This window comes from Myxocyprinus asiaticus, chromosome 42, assembly GCF_019703515.2.
Source record: "Myxocyprinus asiaticus isolate MX2 ecotype Aquarium Trade chromosome 42, UBuf_Myxa_2, whole genome shotgun sequence".
Taxonomy (NCBI): Eukaryota; Metazoa; Chordata; class Actinopteri; order Cypriniformes; family Catostomidae; genus Myxocyprinus; species Myxocyprinus asiaticus.
The window spans coordinates 14,444,004-14,456,501 of record NC_059385.1 but is presented as its reverse complement, the minus strand read 5'-3'; the positions used below and the strand labels follow the sequence as shown (position 1 = coordinate 14,456,501).

The window sequence follows — 12,498 nt, the reverse complement described above, 5'->3', positions numbered from 1 at the left end:
CTTTCTTCCATAGAACACAAAGATATTTTAATGGAGATACGATGTCTGTTTGTCCATACAATGCAAGTGACTGGTGACCAAGCTTTCAAGCTCCAAAAATGACTTAAAGGCATCATAAAAGGTAATCCACAAGACTCCAGTGGTTTAATTCATGTCTTCTGAAGTGATCCAATCGGTTTTGAGTGAGAACAGACATAAATATAACTCCTTTTTCACTTTAAATCTTGACATCAGCAGTCTCCTTGGTGATAATGATTTCAAGTTCGATTACACTTCATAACACAATCTAGCGTTCTATGCATGCATCAAGCACTAGGAAGTTTAATTGAGCTTGAAATTATGATCATGCCTAGAGGCTGCAATGGCAAGATTTACAGTGAAAAGGAGTTATATTTTGGTCTGTTCTCACCCAAAATGATTGGATCGCTTCAGAAGACATGGATTAAACAACTGGAGTCGTATGGAATACTTTTATGCTGCCTTTGTGCTTTTTGAAGCTTGAAAATGTGGTCACCATTCACTTACAATGAATGGACAAATAGACATCATATCTCCATTAAAATGTCTTAGTTTGTGTTCTGCGGAAGAAAGAAAGTCTTGTTTGACATGACACGGGTGAGTAAATGATGAGAGATTTATCAACTATTTTTTTAACAGAAAACATACTGCCATCAATGGAGGATTCTGGTTAAAATCACAATGCTGTGATGGCATTCAGGTTAATTATACACTTTGTGAAAAAAATTATTGTAGTGCTTGCCCGTGCAAAACCCGCTACTAGGGTGTTTTGGGTAGTTGCCAGGGTGTTGCTATGCAGTTGCTTGCTAGGGCGTTCTAGGTGGTTGCTAGGTTGTCTCTAGTCTCTATTGCAGCCTTCAGGAGGAATCGAAAATATCGTAATTAAAAATTCTGAGCACATGAATGTTGAAATTACAAATGGAAAACTCTCTAGAGGATAAGGAAGCGGCGTTTCATCATGAAATATGACGGAAAGCAATGATTTTGCTAAAATATTTAAATGTTTTTGCTTTATGTTAAAAATGTTAATTTGCTATGTATATGATAATTTGGCTTCTTTCGTATTTTGTTTCCGACTTGAAAGCGTGACACGGTTGTAGGAGCTTTTAGGTGCACTTGAAGGCAGCATATGATCTATTATAATCTGGTTTCGAGGTATGGCTCGGGTCCCTCATTCAGTATAAGTCTATGGTTTTTTTGTGTGTCCATTTTATCATCCGCCAGGTAATTTTTTAAGTCTGATTGCTTAGAAAGGTAATAGCACATTCTCCTCAACAAGTCGCACAATTTGAGGTATCTTTCAAGTCCATAGCACAAATGGGGTCTGTTCAAAAACCTAGTGAGCAACCTCTGGAGGTAGCATTTTATGATATCATAGGCACACTCTTGACCTATTCATAAAATAGGTATCTTATTTATGCTGTCACCTAAGATATCTCATATTTTGCAGGGCTTGTTAGAGTATTGAAAGGACGCAGGTCACAGACTTACAGTACATGGCCATCATCAAATATCACATGCTCATGTTGTAAGACAAAAAATGCTAAATACATAATTTTTTTCTTTGAACCAAAACAGTATCACCTGAAGACTCTTGATGACAGTGGCAAGAAGTGTTGAAATCAAAACCAATAACTGAAAGTACAGGACTTCCAAAATAGCCACTTTTATGGAGGGAGTTTGTCAGGTATCATACCAGCTAAATTTTCCCTTTAACTTCAGTAACTTGTAAGTTGCAAAAGGCTTGTTACCATCAACTGTCAAACACTGGCTTACTGACTGAAATCAAGCAGTTTCAAGACAACATATTTACAACTAACAAGAGTTCAGGATCACAGGGTGAATCTCACAAAAACTGTGAAGACAGTTTGAATGTCATTACAGTAATGATAATTTTTTTTATATTTTTTTGTGTGTGTATTATCGCAGGCCACTGAAAAAATAATGGATTACTAAATGAACAGTTCATTTGAAATAAATAAATAAATAAATAAATAAAATTCGACCTAGCCTTTGAATACAAAAAAAAAAAAAAAAAAAAAAAAGAACATGACGTTGCGGTTTCCAACTTCAGTGCGAAGAAATTAATGTACTGTTTATTTTTAAAATTCAGATGCAATTTGGCCTTTACTACTATATTTTTAAATAATTCTCAAATACATTCGACATTGATGCAGTGCTGTGCAGGAATAATCTAGTAGCACTGTGAGAGACATCTGAATCAGTCTCTAGGAGAGAGTTTAGTACAACTGTACCTCAGCCAGCTGAAACAGGGGTGATTTAACACAACTTTTGGGGAGGTCTGGTGAGCTTGGCTGAGATGGTCCAGAGGCCTAAGGAGGACACAAAAAGAAACAAAGAGAAATGAATGAGAGTTTTTACACAAATAAAACGAACCAAACTCTTTGCCCTTAGGAAAAAAAACAGCTGAAATAAGCCTAAGCTGGTTTACTGGTTACAGCTGGTCTCCCAGTCTGGTCTTAGAGGGGTTTTGGGCACTTGACCAGCTGAAGACCAGTTACCATCTTAGGCTGGTTTAAGCAGTTTTAAGCTGTGTGGTCCATCGAACCAGGGTTTACACCAAAACCCCAAGTGTGAATGTGGCACACAGGTCTATGCCTCTCACCTCTACATGTGTGAGAGAGCTTGTATCCTCAGCATTTTTCCTTCCCCCAGTTGGCTGCACTGGACTGGAAGAAATCTGCTGAGAAGGAGCACAAACATGACTGTCAACAAAACGCATTCAGATAATTAAGCTCAAGTCATTTAGATGTACACTGCCACTCAGGCATATCTGAGATGTCTCATTGCTAAGGAGGGTTTCATGAGTCTTGTTCAGTACTGACAGGTCTTCAGGTAGCCTCACCTCAGCGAGCTGGAAAAGGGCTGATTTCCCAGTATGTTTAGCAACATCTGTGCTTCCTGATTGGGAAGAGCTGGAGGAAATCTAAAATGAATAAAGGACATCAGTAAAGCAGAACAAGGTGATAAAAGTATGCAAATTTATGAATCAACATCCTCTTTGAATTTTATCATGGACATTTGCAACTCCACAACTCCCTCTGTTGACAACATGATGGAAAAGCCAAAAGTAGGTTCAATAAATTGGAAAATGCTCATCAATTGACCCTTCGTTAAGCTCCGCACCCCATTGGTTACTGTTGCTCACTATGACAAGCTTTGCAGGAATTTCCAAATTAATCAATGGGAGATTGCGTTAACGTTAAGTTACTAGCATCAGTTTACCTTGAAGCAAATTTACTGTTGTTATACATGCTCTTTTTGGAACAAGGTTTGACACATAATTTAATTCATAGCTTGCTCTTTTCAAGAATTATTTAAACAGTAAAAATGAATAAATAAATAAATAAAAAGAGAAAAATACTGCTTAGACTTTCAGGAACAGCAAATGGGCAAATAACTTGGTACTCAACTTTATCCATCAGAATAAAAACAGACTTCTCATGTACTATTTTAGAAAAACATAAGTTTATACAAATATGGATATAAACGAAATTATAAATTGTTGTCCATAGATCAGAAACATAATGCAATTAATTCAAACATGTTATTTGTAGGGGCCTGGGTAGCTCAGCGAGTATTGACGCTGACTACCACCCGTGGAGTCGCAAGTTTGAATCCAGGGAGTGCTGAGTGACTCCAGCCATGTCTCCTAAGCAACCAAATTGGCCTGGTTGCTAGGGAGGGTAGAGTCACATGGGTTAACCTCCTCGTGGTCGCGATTAGTGGTTCTCGCTCTCAATGGGGCGTGTGGTAATTTGTGCGTGGATCGCGGAGAGCAGCATGTGTCATGCACAACAAGCCATGTGATAAGATGCGCAGACTGAATGTCTCAGAAGCGGAGGCAACTGAGACTTGTCCTCCGCCACCCGGATTGAGGTGAGTAATCACGCCACCACGATGACCTGCTAAGTAGTGGGAATTGGGCATTCCAAATTGGGGAGAAAAGGGGAGAAAAAAATAATAATAATAAAAAACATGTTATTTGTAAATAAACTAATTTTATTTCAGATGGACAGGATAAAATCAAGTTAATTATTTAAAATAAAGTGCAAAATTCGTCGATCAACTGAAAGTGCATTGCAACATGATGCGGCACATTAAGTGCCTGCAGTGTTGATAGTTCTGTTTATTATAATCCCAACATGGCATTATTCGTGTATTAAAATGCAGTTGTAAAAATATAGTAATTGAAGTAAAAAGTTATGTAGGTAAATATTGATGTATTATGTATTGCTATATTGATGCGTAAAGCATATTAATACAATTATTAAATATCATTCTTCCTTGTATTCATTTAGAGTGGAAAATGTGCCTTGGTTATATCAACTAGATTTTTTACTGCAACTACATATTTGAAACACTTCAAACATTGAATCTCTGTTTGATTGCTCCGATTGAAGAAGGACCCATTTTTAAACAATTAAGGGAAAATACATTAACACTGGGTAATTTAAATATTGTAAAAAGGCTGCATTTTTTTTTTTTTTTTACAATATCCTTTATAACTATGGACGGTATGAATCAATAGTCAACAGGTAGAGGATTTTGCCCTGTGCCCTGCCATTTCCTCTACATCCTCTCCTCAAAATAAGCTAAACAGATGATGTAATGTAATAGTCTACAAAACATGGAGACACTGTCTTTTGTTTTGTATAAACCTCCCGTGGCTTTCTTCAGTGACAAATGCACTGCGCCGAAGGTAATTAGGATCACTTAGTGGCAGGAAAATGGAATTTACAGAGGATTAACAGGGGTGAGAGTCTGTGGAACACACAGGAACACTCACACAAACAAAACACACAGCTCAGAAACATCCCTGAATCACACACACGTTTGAATTTATGTAATGGTGGAGACTTTCTATTGACTGTATACTGAGCTAACGACATATTTGTTATATCCAATTGAATGGAATTTTATATATATATATATATATATATATATATATATATATATATATATATATATATATATATATATATATATATAAAATCAAAATGTACCATATTTCAGGTTTCCCTATGTTTGTGGGGACATTCACAATGTAGGCAACACACACACACACCGACATCTCAGTCCACAACTACAAAGCCTAAAAACTAAAGCACTAGTCTGTGCAACTCATAATGGCACAAAAACCCAGTTTGGGGCCCAAAACAGTGCCAGCGTGTTTAGTCATAACCCACTGTGGCTGCTGTATCCGTGGAGATGGGCCTGTTATAGTCTATTTATGTGTGCACTGATCATGTGCTCATTATATCAGAGGTCTGCCATGAGTACACAATGATGCAGATTTGTCTCAATCATATCGGGATACAAGGACACGGGTCTAGACTAACAACTGTTAGTCTCATCTGGACCCCTGCTTTCAGTTCCTGTTTTAAAAACCTTGTTTAACTGGACCAATTTAACGCATAGATGTTTGTGTGTTGAAGGAAGCACACAGATTTAAATTAAATTTAGATAAAAAAAAACAAAGCCTGTTTACACTGCTAACATATCAACTTGTTTTGTACACCTCGTAGAATCCCACTGTTACTGGCCAAAAATGACCTTTTAAAGCATATGTGAATCTAAAGCAGTATTGGCAGCTTTCCGTAATGTGTGTAAGGAATTAAACAGACAAATGTTTTTTTAAAAAAGCCCATGTATGGCACTCACCACATTTTTGGCTGCAGCGCCAATCCTGGGTTTCCATCCAAATATTTGTAAGCAAATTTTAAGATATTGCACAGAAAAATGCAGGATGGAAACAACTACTCTTTCTAAAAAGAACTACGTACTGAATGGGCAGTTAAAAGCAAACTACAACGTGCACCAAACTTTATCGATTGGTCAAAAGTCTGGCTTTCCAACATATCCTAGGCTCTTGGGATCTTTGGCGAAATAGAGGCAGAGCATCCTGATGTGCTGTATAATTTACTATAATCCTAAAACTGTAATAAGCTGTGTTGTAGTGTCATGTATTACGATGCTGGTCGTATACCTCTCTGGCAGTCAGGGCGTGTTCCCCAGCTAACAGCAGCATGCTTAGGCCCCCCATCTTAGTGGGATCTATGAACACAGCAGAGGAAAAGTTGTTAAGAGATGTCACACAGGTTTGTCTTTTCATCGTTAAATGCTTTTTCTGTTGTGTACCTACCTGCCATGGCAAAGTTAAGCTGGGGTGTGCTGTCAGTTTTGGGCTGTTTTTTGGCAACGGAAGAATCCTTGCTAGGGTTAGAGGGCAGGGACCAGACCTTCTTACGGGCATTACTCACAGAGTGGGAGGGACTCTTTACCGGCTTGTTGGTGGCAGGACACCATTTGTAACCTGGGTTAGCCTTCATGAAGGCATCCTTGTACTGTACAATGCAAAACACCCTATTAATATAATACTGTAAATTCAAACACTTAAAAAATATAGAAAAGCAGAAGTTTAAACTGTGACACTGTGAAGCATTTCATTCTTAAAACTGAATAGTTACACATTGTCTCAGATTATAATTTATTGATAATTTTAGTTTTGTGTTCCACAAAAAAATGACTGCTTTACGGTTCGCAATACAATTAGTGTGAGTAAATAATGACAAAACTATCTTTTCTGCCTGAACTGTTTCATTCAAACTAGAGAAGTACACACTTTATGGATGAAAACACACATCATCTGAGATAATACATGACATCTACCAGGGTCATTACAATGTAATTTAAAGGCGTAAGATCACAGAACACCAATTTCACCCAATCTGACATCCAATCTTGCGCAGAGGCAGTGATGAGGCATTCGCTGACTTGATAATGTTTGGGAGCAAAGGCTAATAAGTGATCGCCTACTGAAGACCCCACACTAGAAAATGGCACTATGACCGCAATGAGAGGGCAGATGTTAACCAGTTCATTAAATTATAAGTCTTTGTTCACAATGAGCACTGGGTTTTAATCATCTTACAGCATAAAGAGATGTACTCCTTAATGGACATGATGTGTGTCCCTTATACTGATTTATGATTAACATTATTTTAAAAGGTATATTAGATGCATTTTTCCGATGTTAAATGACTTTCTCCCAGCTTAATATATATATAGACATCAATAAATAAGAAATTTCAAGGTTGATTTGAAAATTGTAAATAATGGATCTGTTGTGCTATCAAAAACATTGCTCTTTTTGTTTGAGCATCCCGAGCAGCCCGATACAGCAACAATGACGCAACCAATGATGTGAATTTTCTGCAGATCTTTCTGGTTGTCAGACCAACTGCAAATGGGGGGAATGTTCAGGAAACCTGCTGAAAACATTCAATCATTATTTTCGCCATACCTTTTGGTGACACTAGTAGCACGGAAATTCTACACTTCATCTTTACAGTGGAATAAAATGTATTTTAATTTTTTCTCCTCAATTTGGATTGCCCAATTCCCAATGCACTCCCAGTCCTCGTGGTGGCATAGTGACTCGCCTCAATCCGGGTGGAGGAGGACGAATCTCAGTTGCCTCCGCGTCTGAGACCATCAGCCCATGCATCTCATCACGTGGCTTGTTGAGCACGTTACGGCGGCATCCATGCACAACTCACAACGTGCCCCAGTGAGAGCGAACAACATTATAGTGACCATGAGGAGGTTACCCCATGTGACTCTACCCTCCCTAGAAACCGGGCCAATCTGGTTGCTTAGGAGATCTGGCTGGAGTCACTCAGCACACCATGGATTCGAACTCGCGACTCCAGGGGTGGTAGTCAGTGTCTTTACTCGCTGAGCTACACAGGCCCCCCAACAGTAGAATTATTTTAATGTGCAAATGCAAACCTGCTCACCTCCTATGTTTAATGTGCTCTTGCATAAAAATAAGCTTTGATTCCCTCTTTTAACTTCACAGGGTGTCTTTAAAATGTGGCGCTCGTGGCATGACATGCATCACAATGGTCAAAGATGTCCATCTATTGCATCTTTACAATGCAGACAGACACAAAAATGTGTCCTGTGTGAACGGCCCTTAATTTGGTCTCTCACCTCTTTGGCCATGTCTGTGTATTTCTGTTTTTCTGTGGGATCCAATACAGCCCACCAGTCTGCCAGGATCTTAGTGGCACCCCGGTTGTCAAGTCGTGGGTGCTCCTGCCGGACTAGCGAGCGGTGCCGTTTGCAGAACAGCAGGAAGGCATTCATGGGCCGGCGAGCCCGCTGCTCAGATGAGAATTCTTCACCATCATCTTCCACTCCACCACATTCTGTCTCCTGACCCCCACTCTTTGCACATAACACTGGCTCCTGAGGTGAAGAGTGGAAAAAAAATTGGAAAGAGACGACACAAAGGAAACCTTGTCATTTCCAACAGCAACACTGAAGAAAGCTGCATGAATCTAAAGTCAAAGCTAAAAACCTACTCCAGGCCTATTAAACTATTCATCCAAAACACAACATCTGCTGGTCTTTTCAGCAGGAAACACTCACTGAACATTAGAGCAGGGTTAATGCAGAGTCAATAGTTAATCCAGCCTGTACAATGATTCACCTTCTCCAGCTCCTCTTCATCCTCCTCCTCCTCTTCCTCAGAGTAGTCTGGAGCTTTCTTGGCAAGCAGCGGGTGCCACTGCAGGCACTTGCGTTTGGGCCTCTTTCCGCTGACCTCTCCCTCCACCGGAGGTTCCTTTCCTCCACCTCCACCCTTCATACTGCTGCTGACCCTAATAAGGGGCAAAGGTCAGAGGTCAACCACAGGCACCAATACACTGTAACTTCACATTATATACCATAAGACAAGAAGAGGGCATGTAAACATGACCCACTTTAATTATATGACCTGGCAGGAAATGTAAAAACAGAACTGCAACAAAAACATTAACATTTCCTTTGCATATTAAAGAGATGTTCACACAAAAATGAAAATTCTTCCATCATTTACTAACCCTCATACCATCTCATATGTATGAATTTCTTATACAGACCACAAATGAAGATTTTCAGAAGAATATCTCAGCTTTGTTGGTCCATATAATGAAAGTGAATGGGTGCCAAAATTTATAAGCCCCAAAAAAAGCACAAAGTCAGCATAAAAGTAATTCATAAGACTCCAGTGGTTAAATCCATACCTTCTGAAGCGATATGATAGGTAAGAGTGAGAAACAGATAAATATTTAGGTCCGTTTTTTTCCATAAATTCTCCTCCCTGCCCAGTAGGTGGTGATATGCACAAAGAATGCCAATCACCAGTGGAGAGTGATGATAAAAAAGGACTTAAATATTGAACTTTTCTCACCCTCACCTATCATTTTGATTCAGAAGGTATGGATTTCATCACTGGAGTGGAGCTGTGCACACTGGAATATCTTTTATACTGCCTTTATGTGCATTTTGGACATTCTCACATCTGGTCACCATTCACTTGCATTGTGAGGACCTACAGAGCTGAGATATTCTTCTAAAAATCTTCATTTGTGTTCAGCAGAAGAAAGTCATACACATCTGGAATAGCATGAGAATGAGAAAATAATGAGAGAATTTTAATCTTTGGGTGAACTATCCTAATTATTCTACTGTGATAAAATCACTAACCTTTACTGTGTAAAAGTTAAATCCAATGTTACAACTTTGTTGTAATGCCAGCAAACCCTGTTATCTGGTAAACGCTGTGACACAGGTAAATCCCTGATTTTGTCCCATCATAACTGCCTTTAATATGCAAAGGCAATATTAATGTTATTGTTGCAATTCTGTTTTTAGTTACACCTCCCCTTTTACATCTACATTAAATTACATAACTAAAAGCAATGTGTAAACTTTCCTGTTGTTGTCAAAGATTATCAATACTCTTTGGAATAAATATTTGAATTACTGACTTGCACAAAAGCTTTCTCCCTCTTTTTATTCTCTTTCTCATTCAGTGACGTGATAATTGAGATATTACAATAAGTGCTGCATAAATATTACCCCACCAGGCACGAGTGACTTTTTATAATAAACACACATTGACACCAGACATAGATGAGAGGCAGAATAGAATAGAGAGATAGAAGGAGACAGAGAGAAAGCCACAGTCTGTAAATATAAATTGACATAAGAATATAAGAAAAGGCCAGACAGCAATAATGTACTTTTGATGGGCTTGTAAATTAAGCAGGGAGGATCTTTAGGCCTTAAACAGCTGGAGTGAGCCGACATAAGACAATTGTACAATGTTGATTCAGCTCAGATTCAGAGTGCAGTGTATTGTTAGTTCAGGGAAAACAAGCATGCTATCGAGTGCAGTGCAGTGTTCGGTGAGGGGAGGCGGACACAGAGTTCCCTGTCGATCTCAGCACTGTTCTTCTGCGGCCGCAGCTCCAGTGCAGCTATACTGTACATGTGACCTTCACACGCATACACGCTTTCTCCTCTCCAATAAGACCTGATTACACATCTCACATACACAAATCATCACTGTACGCTCACAAACAGTTCTAAACCCGTATGAGTTTCTTTCTTCTGTGAAACACAAAAGGAGATGTTAGGCAGAAATGTAAGCGAGTGACAGCTGCAGTCACCGTTCACTTTCATTGTATGCAAAAAAGATGCAATGAAAGTGAACGGTGACTGAGGCTAACATTCTGCCTAACATCTACTTTTGTGTTCCATGGAAGAAAGAAAGTTATATGGGTTTGGAACAACATGAGGGTGAGTAAATGACCATTTTCATAACAATTACTGTTTTCTAATAATTGTGCTGCAATTGTCATGGGCTAGAGTGTAAACTGTACATCCTCAAACAAACAAAGGAAGGTTCCTGATCCCTGGTCCAGAGGTGCTCGGAAAATACAACAAAAGGTATTTGGGAGTAAAGTGTATCTAGATATTCCAATACCAGCAGACATCTTCTGTATGGCTTTCATCAACTACTGTCTGCTGCCCTCTTGCTGTTAATTTGGATAGTGTTAAAAACAAAGGCTTGTGTCACTAGACAAAATCTTGTATGATCAATCAAACTGTCATTAATGAAGAGAATGCACACTTGAGAAAGAGCAGCTAATAGTGAACTTAACGGCGCTTAATCAACCTACTTTAGACATTGAATTTGTCATTAAGGATTCATTTCGATGTTAAGTTTGTAGGGCTTCCCCCTAATAGTCGACCAAACGTTAGTCGATGAGAAGAGTCTTGGTTGACAAAGTTTTGATTGGTTGGTTGGTCGCAGAAAAAAAAAACAACTCCACAGGAAACCAACGAACACCGGTATTACAGCTGGTTGGATGCTAGGTGGTACTATGGGATAAAACCCTTACCCTACTTAAAGTTAAGTAGGGTAAGGGTTAAGCCTACACAATAAAGCAAGACACCTTAATTTCAAACTTTGAACTTTATTTTTTATTTTTTTTTAACTAAAAATGAAAGTGAAAAAAAATTAAGTGCAATTAAAATGCGTGTTGTTCAACTTTTTGAAAGATGGCTTTACAACAGTTGTGAAGGACAACATCTCTCTGGCAAATAACCTTCTTCATTTGTGCATTCTGTACCGTTCGGGTATTTTGTTGTCCAGGAAAATACATCATGTGTGTAAATAAATTCGTTTTGTTCCCTCCTTCACAAGATATTATATATATATATATATATATATATATATATATATATATATATATATATACACACACACACACACACACACACACAAACACACACACACACACAATTACATTGGCAACCCACGGGCTGAGGGATCGGTGAACATTGTTGCTTTAGTGATTTTGCATTGAAAATTTAATTTATTTAAAAAAATGAAAAACTTAAAATCAAATGAATTTCTAAATTCAAATTGCACTCCAAACAAAACGAGAAAGCAATTAAAATAATGACGTGATAAAAAAAATATAAGTAACCACCTTTCAATTTACCATCAGGCAAGTGTCAAATAATCAATGAGATATAATTCATGGTTTGAGGTGAACGTGTTTTTGTATTATTTTATTTTAATCACAGATGAATAGGCTGCCGAGTTGCGTTCACAATGAACTGCTCTGTGGAAATAAAACGAACTGAACTCAAAGCACCTCCTGAGCAGAGATGTCTGCGGTCATCTGCAGCACTCATAGACGATACTGTTGTTGCAACAAAAAAAAAAAAATCAGAAGACAGAAACAGAGAAAGCGTGAGAACCTTTTACATGCGTGTGTTCCCCGAGACTGCATGCCTCCGTACAAACAGCATGTCATACATGTGCATAGACGGCTTTTCTGTCATCTGTTCTTAAAAAAATAAAGTGTTTTTCTTCAAGCACGTGTCTGCGTGTCCACGGGCAAATTATTTGTAATATTAATTTGATAATAATAATAATAATAATAATTATAATAATAATTGAATACATGGGAAAACTAGCCAAACATCGTCTTAACATCGTCAAAGGCATCAGCTATTGGTGATCACTCTGACCATCATCGATCCCCGAGATCATCGTCTGTCGGCACAACCCTAAATTGCATTTTTCTCTATAAATTAACAAAATGT

The 12,498-nt window shown here is 38.4% G+C and overlaps 1 protein-coding gene across 5 annotated transcripts in view; it reads right to left on the bottom strand.

The window, feature by feature from the left end:
- Positions 1-12,498, bottom strand: part of LOC127432512 (HMG box transcription factor BBX-like) — a 47,456-nt gene that overhangs the window by 17,911 nt on the left and 17,047 nt on the right. For 4 of the 5 annotated variants that reach the window (XM_051683688.1, XM_051683693.1, XM_051683692.1 and 1 more), the window contains exons 3-9: positions 8,540-8,711; positions 8,038-8,295; positions 6,185-6,386; positions 6,029-6,096; positions 2,885-2,965; positions 2,645-2,722; positions 2,274-2,351 (exon numbers count right to left, since the gene is read on the bottom strand). In XM_051683688.1, coding sequence (XP_051539648.1) covers positions 2,274-2,351; positions 2,645-2,722; positions 2,885-2,965; positions 6,029-6,096; positions 6,185-6,386; positions 8,038-8,295; positions 8,540-8,698 — 924 coding nt within the window. In that variant the 5' untranslated portion in view covers positions 8,699-8,711. The remainder of the gene's footprint in view (positions 1-2,273; positions 2,352-2,644; positions 2,723-2,884; positions 2,966-6,028; positions 6,097-6,184; positions 6,387-8,037; positions 8,296-8,539; positions 8,712-12,498) is intronic. The other variant, XM_051683690.1, reaches the window with a different exon arrangement.